Here is a 15,954-nt window from a genome sequence, read left to right on the forward strand (position 1 = left end):
GAGGTTCTAATCCCAGCTCTGCCAATTGTCAGCTGTGTGACCTTGTGCAAGTCACAACTTCCCTGTGCCTCAGTTACCTCATCTGAAAAACGGGGATTAAGACTGTGAGCCCCCTGTGGGACAACCTGATCACCTTGTAACCTCCCCAGTGCTTAGAACAGTGCCTTGCACATAGTAAGCGCTTAATAAATGCCATCATTATTATTAACAGAAGGTGCCAGGGAAGGACCGTTGTAGCTGGGGGGAGGTGTCCCCTGGGAGAGGGCCTCTGGGTCTCTCTAGGGGGATGTTGTTGAAATCCCAGGCTAATGGGACTCTGCCCCTGGGAGTTCTGCAGGGGAAGTGGCGGCAGCACCAGACGGCAGAGACGACGGGGGAGGATTAGGGACGTCAGCCTTTGGTAGAGTCAGGCCATCTGCAGGAAGCCCCAGGACCCTCACCCCATCCTAGCTCCACAGGGCTCCGCTTCTGGCTGGGCCTGGGGACCAGTCCCTGGGGGTCGGGGGAGTCCAAGGAGATGGTGCCCCTGAGGGGCAAATCCACTTTCCCCTCTTCTAGTCTTGAGGCCCCATCGGTGCCCCCAAAGCCCTGGTTGAGAGGGACCAGAGGGGCTGGAGGAAGGAGGAGAGGATGGTGGGGAAAAGAGGGGAGGAAGGCAGGAGAAGGGAAAGGGGGCACAGGGAGAAGAAGGGAAGGGAAGAGAAAAGGAAGAGAAGAAGCACCTGCCCCGTCTCCTGCCCTCTTCCCTTCCCGTGCCACTACCCTGGGGCCTTGTCTCTCATGGAGAATGATGGCTTCAGAGCCCATCCATCTCCCTCTCCCACCCACCTCCCCACCCCCATAGGCAGCGGTGGAACTAGAGATTTTGCTCCCAAGTAAAGGTGTCCCTGGCATTCTTAGCTGGGGTGGGATTGGGAGAGGATGGGGATGGTAGGAGCTCCCCAAACCCTCACACCCTTCACTCTGGTTACAGCCCCCCAGTGCCAAGGAACACACCCTTCTGTGGGTGACCAAATCCCAGGTTTTGTGCCCCGCCTGCAACTGGGAGAGGGCAAGGGCTGAAGGGCAATGGAGAGAAGGACGGAGGAGGGACAGCCAAATTTGCCCATGGGAAAAGCAGCAGCCATTACCTTAATGACAGGATGCCAATCCCTGCCCTGCGGGACCAGCCACGGGCAAGCCAACTGCTAACTCACTGCTCCTACAGGATGGGGCAGCCTACCACCAATGCCTCCTCAGAGTCAGAAACAGAGGGGCTGGGGATGGGCTGGGGACACCGGCAGGGGAGCAGCGGGGAAGGGGATGGGCCGTGGATACCCAGAGGAGTAGAGGGGCAGGGGGGAGCAGAGCACCAGGGGTTGGGCCTCAGACACTTAGGGGAGCAGAGGGCCAGGGGATGGGCTGCAGATACCTAGGGAGCAGAAGGGCAGGGGATGGGTCCTGAAAATCTGGAGGAGCAGAGGGGCAGGGGGTGGGCCATAAACACCTTGGAGAGCAGAGGGACAGGGAATAGACAAGTGACACCTGGAGGCAGGAAAATGGAGCCAGAAATAACTCTTCCTGCCTCCTGGGAGGGGTCCGGATGGAAACTGAGAACTGGCCTCCTCCCCTGCTTCAGATCTCCCCAGCTGCCAATCATCCCAGCTGCCGGTCATCGCGACTGGTTGTTTCTCTGAGGACAGGCCTGGGGCCTGGGGTCTAAGTGGCGGGGGTTCCCTCTGGCCCCTAGGCAGGATTGAACACTGCAGCAACTGAGGAAAGAGAAAGTAGGGGGCTGAGGTCCACTACTAGCTCAAAGATTCAGCTAGCCTCTCCTGATTCCCCTAGCCCCTCTCTAGGCACAGACTTTACCCTTCTGGGGTCAGAATGGCTGGACTCAAGGGATCGCTGGCCCCCAGACTGCTTCTAGATGCCTGGCTTGTCCCATCATTCCCTGGCCGTCCCCTTCCCCCGGCTTTGGAGAAGGGAGGCTGGGGGATCTTGGAGAGCCTCGGTGGGAGGGAAACAGGCTCTGAGGAGGGGCCTTTGCTGTTTGGAGCCTGGAAGGGGAAGGTTGGCTGGAGCTGGCAGAGAGCAAGGAGACTGGGCAGGAAAACCACGGGGCCTGGAAGAGGGAAGTCTTAGTGCTAAGAGTTCTGGGAGGAGACAGTGGGGAAGGGGACCTGGGGACAGGAGAGGGACCCCGGGACGGAGAGGTTGGGGGCCCAGGAGGTCCTCGTTGGTGGGATGGGCACAGCTGGAGTCCTTCCGGCTCTCCGCACTCCAGGAAACCAGGGTGGCACCCCGAGCACCCCTTCACCCCTCACCCCACCTCGGCCTCTGCACTGCTCTCCTGCCAATCCTCGGTTTTGTTTTTTTGTTTTTTGTTTTTTTCTTCCCAAGACGACTTTTAAAAAAATAAAAGCTTGATTGGAAAATATGTCTGGACTCTATGGAGCGGGGGTGGGAGGGCGATGGGGGAGGTGGAGTCGGGATGGGGGGGAGTGGGAGCCTGGCGGGGGATGGAGGTCGGGGGCAGGGGAGGCCCCTCAGCTAGATGGACTCCACGTAGTTGGCGGGGTAGAGGCCCAGCTGACCGCTGTCCAGGCGGCCTCGGCACCAGCCCTGTTCATCCTCCTCGCCCAGCTTGGTCAGCTCGTCTCCTGTGGGGAAGGGAGGCCCGGAGAGGGCAGTTAGTGGGGGGCTGGTGGGAGGCGTGGGGGAAAAGACCCAGTCCCTGCTCTCCCCAGAACTTCCCGCTCAGCCCTCCTGGCTTCCCACCGCTCCCCCAGAGCCCCCCACCAGATCCTTAGAGAAGCCACCAGAGAAGCAGCATGGCTCAGTGGAAAGAGCCCGGGCTTTGGAGTCAGAGGTCATGGGTTCAAATCCCGGCTCCACCACACGTCTGCTGTGTGACTTTGGGCAAGTCACTTCACTTCTCTGGGCCTCAGTTATCTCATCTGTAAAATGGGGATGAAGACTGTGAGCCCCCCATGGGACAACCTGATCACCTTGTAACCTTCCCAGCGCTTAGAACAGTGCTTTGCACGTAGTAAGCGCTATTTTAATAAATGTCATTATTATTATTATTATTATCCTTACGCTTCCACGTGCTCCCCGTTTTTCTCTGCTCACCCAAGCCTTCTGGGTCCCTGGTTCTGGTGCCCTCACCCCCGCCCGCCATCCTCCTGGTGCCCCGCCCCGGCAAGCCTGGGTCCCCCTCACCCCAATCTCCTGGTGCCCCACCCCATCAGGCCCATCCCTCCCACACCCTGGTGCCCTGCCCCACGGGGCCCTGACCCCTACCCGCTTTGAAGCTGAGTTCATCCTGCTCCTGCCCGTCATAGTCGTACAAGGCCCGCACCCGGACCCCCTTCGCGTCATCCTCAAACGGGTTGGCACCCCCGTTGGCCTCGCCTGCCCCGAAGGGGTTGGCGCCCTCGTCGTCGGACCACTCGGCAGCGTAGGGCTGGCCCCGCTCGTAGCTGCTGACGCTGAGACGGGAGGTGGAGAGGAAGGAGGGCCCCGTTAGCCTCCATCAGATCCTGTCGGCTCCCAAAACCATCCCAGTGCAGAGGCCCGTCTCCCGCTGCCCTCCTCGGCCTGCTCACCGCTGGGGAGCTGGTCCAGGGAGTGGCTATGGGGAAGGGAGTCAAGGGTCTCTGGAAGAAGGGGCGGGAGATCTTGGGCTGGGGTTCGGGGTTAGCAGAGGAGAGGAGGAGGCGGGAGGTGACAACAGTTGCTAGATGCTGTGCTCATCCCTCCTGGGCTTGTCCAGTTCTGGGGGAAGGACCAGCAGGCTCCATGCCAACCTCGGTCATTATCAATTCTCACTCCCAATCTCCCACTTGGCCCCTGCCACTACTAGGCAATGCTGCAGGCCCTGCCTGCTCCAGATGGTCACTTCCCTCCTCTCCTAGAACCATCCACCTCCATCCCAGAGAAATGAGAGGGTCTGGTGACCCAGATCTCCCTCCTCCCCACCCACATCTCTCTCAGAAACCCAGACTCCCCTCCTGCCTGCCTGGTAACTGGAGGAAGACGCTTCTCTCCTCTGCAATATCACTCCCATCTCCAGCTCTGAGCAGCTTGTCTCCCTCCCCACCATCAACCCCAGTATCATTGGCTTCTCCTTTTTCATATTTTTAATGGCATTTGTTGAGCACTTACTATGTGCCAGGCACTGTACTAAGCACTGGAGTAGATACGAGCTAATTGGGTTGGACACAGTTCATATCCCACGTAGTGCTCACAGTCTTAATACTCGTTTTACGGATGAGATAACTGAGGCACAGAGAAGATAAGTCACTTGCCCAAAGCCACACAGCAAACAAGTGGCAGAGCCAGGATTAGAACCCAGGTCAGAGCTCTAGCCATTAGGCAACACTGCTTCTCTTTCACCTCAGCCAGTTAAACCATCCCCAGTCTCCTTGTTCCTTAGAAGCTGTCTCTTCCAGCTCTAAGTCAGCTCTCCTCCTGCTCATGTCTGAATATTTTCCCAGTCATGGTGGTCAGTCTCCTATCTCGCTCCCCCTTCTTCCCCTTGGTCCCTGTGGCTTGTTCTTTGGGCGCTCTCCTCCTGCTTCTGCTCTTGCTACGGTCTCCAGGGGTCACCTCCTTCTCACTCCAAGAACCACGTCTCTTTTTGTACCCTCGGGGATGGTTGTTCTGGTCATTCCAGGAATCACTTCCCTGTTATCCTCGGGGACCACTGTCCTGCTCACTCCAGGAATCGCTTCTCTGTTCAAATCCTTGGGGACTGCTACACATTTCACACTACTGACCGCACTTTCCTCCTCTGGGGTTTTTCCCTTTCCACTTCTCTGACGGCTCCTTCTCATCGCTTCTTCCTCCAGCACCTCCTCTTCCCTTCCTCCGAGGCTCCTTCCCGGGCCCCTACGCTTAACCTCGGGCCCCTTTTCTCTCTCTAGACCTGCTCCCACTCACATGGTTTCTACCTGGTTTCCATCTTAGACTTAGTGACCATTTTTCCATTTCACGCTTCTCAATTCTCCTAGCATCCTTCATTTTCTCTCCAATAATTAAATCTAGGTCCATCGTCCACAAATTTATTCCAGTTCGGGACTGCTCCCAGACTGGGGGTGTAGCGGCAACAGAGAGCAGGTTCTCCCCACAACTGGAGCTTCTGGGGGTCCAGGCACTGGCCAAAGTCCCTAGAGTTCTCCACGGAAGAAGTGGCAGCCAGATATCTCCCCTCCCTGCTCTTTGGGGACTCACCTGCCCCGATCTCCAGCCTGGGCTGCAGACTCTACCCCCGCCGTGGCATTGGTCAGCGACACCCCCTCATTCTTCTTGGCCACCTTCTCCTTCTTGGGGACGGTGTGGGTCAGTTCTGGGTTCCAGTCCTGGGGAGGCAGGGGAAGGTCAGAGCAGGAGGGAGCCAGTCAGTGAGTCAATCATATTTATTGAGCCCTTACTGTGTGCACAGCACCGTGCTAAGTGCTTGGGGTAGTACAATATAACAGTATAACGGACACATTCCCTGCCCACGGTGAAGAAGGAGAAATACGTTAATGTAAATAAATGAATTACAGATATGTACATATGTGGTGTGGGGCTGGGGGGTGGGGATGATTAAAGGGAAGATGTCAGGGTGATGCAGAAGGGAGTGGAAGAAGAGGAAAAGAGGACTCAGTCAAGGAACGTCTCTTGGAGGTGATGTGCTTTCAATAAGATTTGGAAGGTGGGGAGAGTAGTTATCTGTTGGATGCGAGGAGGGAGGCCCAAGCGCTTAGTACAGTGCTCTGCACACAGTAAGCGCTCAATAAATACGATTGATGATGATGATGATGAGGCCAGAGACAAGATGTGGGTGCGAGGTCGGCGGCAAGATAGATGAGATGAACGAGAGGGAGCCTAGCCCGGCTGGCCGGTGGCTCAGTGGAAAAGAGCCCGGGCTTTGGAGTCAGAGATCATGGGTTCAAATCCCGGCTCTGCCAATTGTCAGCTGTGTGACTTTGGGCAAGTCACTTAACTTCTCTGTGCCTCAGTTCCCTCATCTGGAAAATGGGGATTAAGACTGTGAGCCCCCCCGTGGGACAACCCGATCACCCTGTAACCTCCCCAGCGTTTAGAACCGTGCTTTGCACGTAGTAAGTGCTTAATAAATGCCATTATTATTTTTATAGTATTATGATTATTATAGTATTAAATATAATTGTATTATATTAATTATTATTCTATTATTATTACCCTCTGGGCACAGTCAGCCAGCCCTCAGTGCCTCGTATTTCTCCTCCCCCGCCCTCCGGCCCTGAGCATCCCCCTCCTCCTTCCCTGTGCCCCCGGCTCCCTCCCTCCCATGATCACAAACCCTTACCTCAAACTGGGGCCAGTTCATGGCCATGCCAGGGCCGCTGGTGCTGCGGAACCACCTGAGGTCCTCTTGAGCATCCGCTGCCCGGATGGTCTGCTCCAGCTCTCGGTAGACGAGGATATAGCTGAGGTGGGGGTGGGAATGGGCAGGCTCTCACCAGCTTGCCCGGGGCAAGCTGACGGGAGATTCATTCATTCATTCAATCGTATTTATTGAGCACTTACTGTGTGCAGAGCACTGTACTAAGCTCTTGGGAAGTACAAGCTGGCAACATATAGACAGTCCCTACCCAACAGCGGGCTCACAGTCTAGAAGGGGGAGACAGACAACAAAACAAAACATGTTAGCAAAATGAAATGTGCAGAGGGAGGGCATTCCAGGCCAGGGGGAGGACATGAGACTTCCTGACTCCCAGTTCTGTGTCATCTGCTCTTCATTTTTCATCTTTGCTTTACTTGTAACCTGTTTCAACCTGAGAGAGATCTGCTCTCCCGGTCCCCACCCCCAGGCCCCGGCCTGCTCTGGGTCATAGGCGAGCTCCTCATCGTGGCCCTCAGAGCTGCTCACCTGGGGGATCCTTCCCACCCCCACCATCCCGGTTTTTTCCCCCCTTTGTCCAGCCCTCAACTCCTCAGGACCCCCCCTCTCCTAATAATAATAGTGATAATGGTATTTGTTAAGTGCTTACTTTGTGCCGGGCACTGTACCAAGCCCTGGGGTGGATACGAGCAAATCGAGTTGGACACACTCCCTGTCCCACTTGGGGCTCAAAGTCTCAATCCCCATTTTAAAGATGAGGTAACTGAGGCCCAGAGAAGTGTCTTGCCCGAAGTCACACAGCAGACAAGTGGCAGAGCTGGAATTAGAACCCATGACCAAGCCCGCGCTCTATCCACTATGCCAGGCTGCTCCATCTTTCCCATCCTCCGACCATTCCTCCCAACGGCCCACATGAGGGGGACACGGCGGGAGTCCCCCACGGGCCACTCGCTGAGATGGGCGACGGCATCTCCGGGGACCAGAGGGTGGGCTAGCGGGCCAGGGAGGGGTCAGAGTTCAATGTCTCCCAAGACCTCCCGCGGGGACTCCAAACCATCCATTATAACCTGGAACAGCGCTTAGTACAGTGCTCTGCACATAGTAAGCGCTCAATAAATACAATTGATGATGGAACAGTTCCCTTTCCCTGCCCCCAGCTCCCATCCCTACTAATCCCCTTCCTGCTCCTGACCACCACTTCCCTGCTCTCTCTCCTGTCCACTGCCACCCAAGACCTTCTTCTCCTCCAGGAAGCCATCCCTGATTTGCCCTCCCACTTCCTCCCCTCTAGCACAGCCCGGCCAGAACAAGTCCTACCCCTCCCATTGACAATCTCAGTCGACGGCATTCATCAATCCATTCATTCATTCAATCGTATTTATTGAGTGCTTACTGTGTGCAGAGCGCTGTACTAAGCGCTTGGAAAGGACAATTCAGAAATAAAGCAACTGTCTTTCGGGCTGGAATTTAGTTCTAGGGTTAGGGCTGGAGATGGGATCAGGGTTGTGGCTGGGGTCATGGTTTAAGGTTAAAATTCAGGGTTAATTCAGAGCACCGTACTAAGTGCTTAGTGAATAAAATTCAGGGTTAAGGTTGTAGTTGGGGACCCGGATTTAGGTCAGGATTCAGGGTTAGGGTTGTGATTGGGTTTATAGTTTAAGATTAGTGTTTGGGCCAAGGTTTAGAGTTAGGTTTGTGGTTAGGGTCTTGGTTTAAGGGCAAATAATAATAATAATGGTATTTGTTAAGCACTTACTATTACTGCTAATAATAATAATGATAGCATTTATTAAGTGCTTACTATGTGCAAAGCACTCTTCTAAGCGCTCTGGGGAAGAAACAAGCTACTCAGGCTGTCCCACGGGTGGCTCACAGACTCAATCCCCCTTTTACAGATGAGGTAACTGAGGTACAGAGAAGTTAAGTGACTTCCCCAAAGTCAAACAGCTGATAAGCTGAGGAGCCGGAATTCGAACCCATGACCTCTAACTCCAAAGCCCGTGCTCTTGCCACTAAGCCACGCTGCTTCTCTGAGTAAGCACTTAACATAGTAAGCACTTAACAAATGTTATTATTATTATTGAAGAGAAGCAGCGTGGCTCAGGGGAAAGAGCACGGGCTTTGGAGTCAGAGGTTATGGGTTCGAATCCTGGCTCCACCAACTGTCAGCTGTGTGAATCTGGGCAAGTCACTTCACTTCTCTGGGCCTCAGTTCCCTCATCTGTAAAATGGGGATTAAGACTGTGAGCCCCCCGTGGGACAATCTGATCACCTTGTAACCTCCCCAGCACTTAGAACAGTGCTTTGCACATAGTAAGCATTTAATAAATACCATCATCACCATCATCAACACATGTCTGTTGCTTAACTTCTCTGAGCCTCAGTTACCTCATCTGTAAAATGGGGATTAAGACTGAGAGCCCCACGTGGGACACCTTGATTACCTTGTATCCCCCCCAGCGCTTAGAACGGTGCTTTGCACATAGTAAGTGCTTAACAAATGCCATTATTATTATTATTATTATTATTATTAAGGTCAAGGTTTCAAATTTGGGAGCTGGGGGTCATAGTTTGGGACACAGTCTGAGGTTAGAGTTAGGGTTGGGATCAGGCTTTAGAGTTAGCATTGAGATTGGGTTAGATTTGAGGTCATAGTTAAGGTCAGGGGTCACAGTTTAGCATTTGGACTTGAGATGGGGGGTCATAGTTTTAGGTTAGGGAAGAGGTCAGGGTTTAGGGTTAGGGTTAAGGTTGGAATCATGTTTGTTCACTCATTCATTCAATTGTATTTATTAATTTAATTTAATTAATTAATTAATCAATCAATTTAGAGAAGCAGCATGGCTCAGTGGAAAGAGCCTGGGCTTTGGAGTCAGAGGTCATGGGTTCAAATCCCGGCTCCACCACTTGTCAGCTGTGTGACTTTGGGCAAGTCACTTCTCTGGGCCTCAGTTATCTCATCTGTAAAATGGGGATTAAGACTGTGAGCCCCCCGTGGGACAACCTGATCACCTTGTAACCTCCCAGCACTTAGAACAGTGCTCTGCAAATAGTAAGTGCTTAATAAATGCCATTGTTATTATTATTATTATTATTATTATTGTTATTAAGTGCTTGCTGTGTGCAGAGCACTGTACTAAGCGCTTGGGAGAGAACAAGACTGTGAGCCCGCTGTTGGGTAGGGACCATCTCTATATGTTGCCAACTTGTACTTCCCAAGTGCTTGGCACAGTGCTCTGCACATAGTAAGTGCTCAATAAATACGATCGAATGAACAACATAACAATAATGGGTCATGGTTTAAGGTTAGATTTACGGACCAGGGTCTAAGGTTAGGGTAGGGGCCCGGGTTTATTAGAGTGAGCATTGGGGTTGGAGTTTGGGGTCATAATTAAGGCTAGGCTGGGGTTTAAGGGAAGCAGCATGGCCTAGTGAATAACAGCCCGAGCCTGAGAGTCAGAAGGACCTGGGTTCTAATCCAGGCTCTGACAATTGCCTCCTGTGTGGCCTTGCGTGAGTCACTTCACTTCTCTGGGCCTCAGTTCCCTCATCTGTAAAATGGGGATTAAGACTGTGAGCCCCAAGTGGGACCGGGACTGTGTCCAGCTTGATTAGCTTGTAGCTTGACATCTGTCCACATGTTTTGTTTTGTTGCCTGTCTCCCCCTTCTAGACTGTGAGCCCGTTGTTGGGTAGGGACCGTCTCCATATGTTGCCAACTTGTACTTCCCAAGTGCTTAGTACAGTGCTCTGCACACAGTAAGCGCTCAATAAATACAATTGAATGACTGAATCTACCCCAGTGCTTAGAACAAGTGCTTGACACATAGTAAGCGCTTAACAAATATCATTATTATTATTATTTTGGAGGTCCAGGTTTAGAGTTTGGGAGTTGTGGTGTCATAGCTTGGGCCACAGTCTGAGGTTAGGTTAGGATTTGGGTCAGGTTTTAGGATACAGGATATAGGGTTTATGTAGGGAAGCAGCGTGGCTCAGTGGAAAGATCCCGGGCTTTGGAGTCAGAGGTCATGGGTTCAAATCCCGGCTCTGCCAATGGTCAGCTGTGTGCCTTTGGGCAAGTCACTTCACTTCTCTGGGCCTCAGTTACCTCATCTGTAAAATGGGGATTAAGACTGTGAGCCCCCCGTGGGACAACCTGATCACCTTGTAACCTCCCCAGCGCTTGGAACAGTGCTTTGCACATAGTAAGCGCTTAATAAATGCCATCATCATTATTATTATTATTATTATTATGTAGGGTTATGGTTGGGGTTAGGTACGTTAGAGGTTGGGGATTGGCTGCCCATGATTCTCCCCCGTGCCCCCGATACCTGCTGTTTTCGGCCAGGTTGAGATGGCGCTTGATGTCTAGCAGGACGTCCTTCAGGAACATCAGCCGCTTCTCCTCGAACTGCTGACACTGCTCAAACACCTGCTCCATGCCCTCCGTATACGCTGGGGTCACCTTGCTCACCTCGTCTAGGACCTTCTCGTACCGCTCCTGGGTCTTTGGGCCAGGGGGCCAGGGAGGGTGTACGGCGGAGGGGAGAGGGCGGCACGTCTCCAATCCCTCCCGATTCTCCTATTCTTCCTGGCCCTAGTCCATGGCTCCCCTCCACCTTCGGCCTCATCCACCTGTTCCCTGTCCCCTCAACAATCCCCCTGCACCCCATCGATTCTCCTCCCCCAACCCCCGGCCCTTCCCAGGGGTCCCCAAGCCAGGCTCAGACCTTCTGCACATCCTGTTTGCACTTGTCCACTTTGTCCTGCAGTTTCCTCTGCTGGTCCCCGCCCACCGATGCCTCCGCCCGGCTGCTGGCTTCACGGGTCACGGCCAGCTTCTCCTCCTTGCAGGCCAGATGGTACGCCTTCTTCGCCGCCTCCAGCTGCCAGGCGGGGAGGGGGACGGAGCCAGGCCTGGTCAGGGGCGTGGGGGAACCGGGCCCTCCCATCCCTCGCCCCGCCGTGCCCTCCCTCCACCCCATACCTCCTTCATCTTCTTAGCCCAGGGCTTCTGCGCCCGCCGGAAGCCGTCTTCAGCCTCCTTGGTCTCCTTGAAGCCGCCCATGATCTGCTTGTGATAAGCCTCCTTCTGCCAGGCGCGGACCTTCTCCAGGGCATCGCTCAGCAGGCTGTTCTTCACCTCCTGGTGCAGCTCACTCACCTTGTCTGCCTCCGTCATCATCGCGCCCCATGCCCGCTCCAGGCTGCCGTATTGAGGGCCTGTGGGTGCCGGGGACACAGGAGTATTGGCACCTGGGCCCCCCACCCCCAGTTCCAGGCCGGACAGACCAGGAGGGCTGGCACCCTCCTGCCCTGGCCCTCTTGGCGGTCACCCCGGGCGACTCCATCGAGGCCGTGCTGACCCCTTGAGCACACGGGCATGGAGGGTGTTGGGTCTGACTGAGGCAGGAGTGTAAAGCTTCCTTGTGGTTGGGGGGAACAGCATGGGGTACAGGGAGGGGTAAGAGGATGAAAGGGAGAAGCCCATTGTTGGGCAGGAATTCATTCATTCACTCAATCGTATTTCTTGAGCACTTACTGTGGGCAGAGCACCATACTAAGCGCTTGGAAAGTACAATTCGGCAACAGATAGACACCATCCCTACCCAACGACGGGCTCACAGTCTAGAAGATTGTCTCTATCTGTTGCCTAATTGTACTTTCCAAGCGCTTAGTACGGTGCTCTGCACAGAGTAAGCGCTCAATAATAATAATAATGATGGCATTTGTTAAGTGCTTACTTTGTACAAAGCACTGTTCTAAGCGCTGGGGGGATACAAGGTGATCACGTTGCCCCACGTGGGGCTCATAGTCTTATTCCTCATTTTACAGTTGAGGTAACTGAGGCTCAGAGAAGTTAAGTGACTTGCCCAAGGTCACACAGCAGACAAGTGGCAAAGCCGGGATTAGAAACCATGACCTCTGACTCCCATGCCCGGGCTCTTTCCACTGAGCCACACTGCTTCTCTATAAATACTTCTCTATAAAAACTGCTTCTCAATAAATACGATCAAATGAATGGATGAGAAGCAGCTTTGGGTGGGGGCGGGGGTGCCTTTCCATTCATTCATTCATTCAATCGTATTTATTGAGCGCTTATAGTGTGCAGAGCATTGTACTAAGCGCTTGGGAAGTACAAGTTGGTAACATATAGAGATGGTCCCTACCCAACAATGGGCTCACGGTCTAGAAGGGGGAGACAGGCAACGAAACAAAACATGTGGACGGGTGTCAAGTCGAAAGAACAAATAGAATTAAAGCTAGATGCACATCATTAACAAAATAAATAGAATATTAAATAGGTACAAGTAAAATAGAGTAATAAATCTGTACAAACATATATATAGGTGCTGTGGGGAGGGGAAGGAGGTAGGGCGAGGGGGATGGGGAGGAGGAGAGGAAAAAGGGGGCTCAGTGTGGGAAGGCCTCTTGGAGGAGGTGAGCTCTCAGTAGGGCTTTGAAGGGAGAAAGAGAACTAGCTTGCTCGATGTGTACAGGGAGGGCATTCCGGGCCAGGGGAAGGACGTGGGCCGGGGGTCGACGGCGGGACGGGCGAGAACGAGGCCCAGTGAGGAGCTTAGCGGCAGCAGAGGAGCGGAGGGTGCGGGCTGGGCTGGAGAAGGAGAGAAGGGAGGTGAGGTAGGAGGGGGCGAGGGGATGGACAGCCTTGAAGCCGAGAGTGAGGAGTTTTTGCTCGATGCGTAGGTTTCCAGGAGGGAAGAGCACTTTACCAGGAATTGGGGAGCACCTTTCCAGGGGGATTTGGGGGGAGAGGCTCCTTTCTGGGGCGGGGGTCAGGGAGGAAGACCACTTCTTCGGCAGGGGGGTGGGAAGCACCTTTCTCGATGATCTGGCGCCAGCGCCGGGCCCAGTCGGTGAGTTGCTGTGCGTAGCCCTTCTCGATCTTGGCGCGCTCCTGCAGGCAGCTCATGAGGTCGTTGCAGAGCCGGTGTCCGTCATCAATCCGCTTCACCGTCCGCTTGTAGTTCCCCACCTGAGGCCAGGGTGTGCGGGGGTGAGGAGAGCCCATGGGCCGCTGAGGCTGGTCTCTAGGCCTCTCCCCCCTCCTATGGGCCCAGCAACCTCCCCAACTCCCCCCATCCTCTCCAGGTGCCTAGCTGCTCTCTACGCTCCACCGCTCATGCTGGGCATGGAGGTGCCAAGGAGAGCTTTGCCCCCAGAGGAGCTGCCACCCACCCCACCCCACCCCCTAATAATGGCATTTATTAAGCACTTACTATGTGCAAAGTACTGTTCTAAGTGCTGGGGAGGTTACAAGGCAATCAGGTTGTCCCACACAGGGCTCACAGTCTTCACCCCTGTTTTACAGATGAGGGAACTGAGGCACAGAGAAGTGAAATGACTTGCCCAAAGTCACACAGCTAACAATTGGCGGAGCCGGGATTTGAACCCATGACCTCTGACTCCAAAGCCCGGGCTCTTTCAACTGAGCCACGCTGCTTCCCCTGTGCCCCCAGTCCTAGCTCTCCATGGAGTAATAATAATAATAATAACGGCATTTATTAAGGGCTTACTATGTGCAAAGCACTGTTCTAAGCTCTGGGGAGGATACAAGGTGATCAGGTTGTCCCACGGGGGGCTCACAGTCCTCATCCCCATTTTACAGATGAGGTAACTGAGGCACAAAGAAGAGAAGTGACTTGCCCAAAGTCACACAGCTGACAGTTGGCAGAGCCGGGAGTCAGAGCTGGGAGTATCTCCCTCTCCTGTCTGTCCATCCCCTCCCAACCCCGCTTTCTCTGATCTCTTGCTGCTGTATCCTTGCTTTCCATCTTCCTTCTCCCCTCATTCCTTCCCCCTTCATCCCATTCCCCATTTTCCTTCCATCCACCCGCATCACCCCGCTCCACCAATCCTGGCCTCCCTGTTTCTGCTCCGAAGACACCCCCTCTCTGTGCAGAATGGGTCCCAGTAGGTCTAGGGAGTTGGCAAGGGGGCGATGGGTGGGGAGGGGAAGAAACTGCCCAGAAAGGGCCGAAGGGATGCGAAGAGAAGGAACGGAGGAATAGAGAACAGGAGGACTCGAGGATGGGGAAGCAGCGTGGCTCAGTGGAAAAGAGCACGGGCTTTGGAGTCAGAGGTCATGGGTTCAAATCCCGGCACCGCCAATTATCAGCTGTGTGACTTTGGGCATGTCACTTCACTTGTCTGTGCCTCAGTTCCCTCATCTGGAAAATGGGGATTAATCAATCAATCAATCGTATTTATTGAGCGCTTACTGTGTGCAGAGCACTGTACTAAGTGCTTGGGAAGTACAAGTTGGCAACATATTAAGCGCTTACTATGTGCAAAGCACTGTTCTAAGCTCTGGGGAGGGTACAAGGTGATCAGGTTGTCCCACGGGGGGCTCACACTCCTCATCCCCGTTTTACAGATGAGGTAACTCATCTGAACCCATTTGAACCCATGACCTCCGACTCCAAAGCCCGTGCTCTTCTCCACTGAGCCACAGTGCTTCTCAATAATAATAATAATGGCATTTATTAAGTGCTTACTATGTGCAAAGCGCTGTTCTAAGAGCTGGGGAGGTTACAAGGTGATCGGGTTGTCCCATGGCGGGCAACAGTGGGCTCACAGTCTAGATTAAGACTGTGAGCCCCCCGTGGGACAACCCGATCACCTTGTAACCTCCCCAGCGCTTAGAAGAGCGCTTTGCACATAGTAAGCGCTTAATAAATGCCATTATTATTATTATTATTATTATTGGGAAGAGAAAAGAGGAACAAAAGAGATTTGGGAGACAACAGGAGATGGATTGATTGGATTGGGAGGTGAGAGGCAGATGGAGTTCAAGAGTTAGGTCGGGGCGCCCCCTCGTGGTCCCAGCGGGCCCGGGCATGACCCTCGGCCAAGGGTGGGGAGGGTATGTAGTAATAATAATAATAATAATAATAATAATAATAATAATGGCATTTATTAAGCGCTTACTAGTGCAAAGCAGTGTTCTAAGCGCTGGGGAGGTTACAAGGCAATCAGGTTGTCCCACGGGGGGCTCACAGTCTTCGTCCCCATTTTACAGATGAGGAAACTGAGGCACAGGGAAGTTAAGTGACCTGCCCAAAGTCACCCAGCTGACAATTGGCAGAGCCGGGATTTGAACCCATGCCCTCTGACTCCAAAGCCCGGCCTCTTTCCACTGAGCCACACTTTTGTGAGTGGTAACTGGGTGTGAATGCGAGTAGGGGGGTGGGCTGGGGAGAAGCCGAAAATGTGCACGTGTTTTGGCATGTGTGTGACACTCTGTGTACCTAAGAGTGTGTATTTTGGGCAGGAGGAAGCGTGTCTGCCAACTTATAATAATAATTATAATAATGATGGCATTTATACATTCAATCATATTTATTGAGCGCTTACTGTGTGCGGAGCACTGTACTAAGCGCTTGGGAAGTACAAGTTGGCAACATATAGAGACGGTGCCTACCCAATATTGGGCTCAGTCTAGAAGCACTTGCTATGTGCAAAGCACTGTTCTAAGCGCTGGGGAGGTTACAAGGTGATCACGTTGTCCCACAGGGGGCTCACAGTCTTAATCCCCATTTTACAGATGAGGTAACTGAGGCACAGAAAAATTAAGTG

At 53.5% G+C, this 15,954-nt stretch overlaps 1 protein-coding gene across 5 annotated transcripts in view; it reads right to left on the reverse strand.

The window, feature by feature from the left end:
* Positions 1–693: 693 nt before the first annotated feature.
* Positions 694–15,954, reverse strand: part of PACSIN1 (protein kinase C and casein kinase substrate in neurons 1) — a 48,204-nt gene continuing 32,943 nt past the window's right edge. For all 5 annotated transcript variants that reach the window (XM_038749588.1, XM_038749585.1, XM_038749587.1 and 2 more), the window contains 8 exons: positions 13,195–13,351; positions 11,342–11,577; positions 11,085–11,240; positions 10,686–10,861; positions 6,320–6,440; positions 5,218–5,345; positions 3,286–3,473; positions 694–2,642 (listed from right to left, as the gene is read on the reverse strand). In XM_038749588.1, coding sequence (XP_038605516.1) covers positions 2,533–2,642; positions 3,286–3,473; positions 5,218–5,345; positions 6,320–6,440; positions 10,686–10,861; positions 11,085–11,240; positions 11,342–11,577; positions 13,195–13,288 — 1,209 coding nt within the window. In that variant the 5' untranslated portion in view covers positions 13,289–13,351 and the 3' untranslated portion in view covers positions 694–2,532. The remainder of the gene's footprint in view (positions 2,643–3,285; positions 3,474–5,217; positions 5,346–6,319; positions 6,441–10,685; positions 10,862–11,084; positions 11,241–11,341; positions 11,578–13,194; positions 13,352–15,954) is intronic.

Source organism: Tachyglossus aculeatus, chromosome 7 (assembly GCF_015852505.1).
Source record: "Tachyglossus aculeatus isolate mTacAcu1 chromosome 7, mTacAcu1.pri, whole genome shotgun sequence".
Lineage (NCBI taxonomy): Eukaryota > Metazoa > Chordata > Mammalia > Monotremata > Tachyglossidae > Tachyglossus > Tachyglossus aculeatus.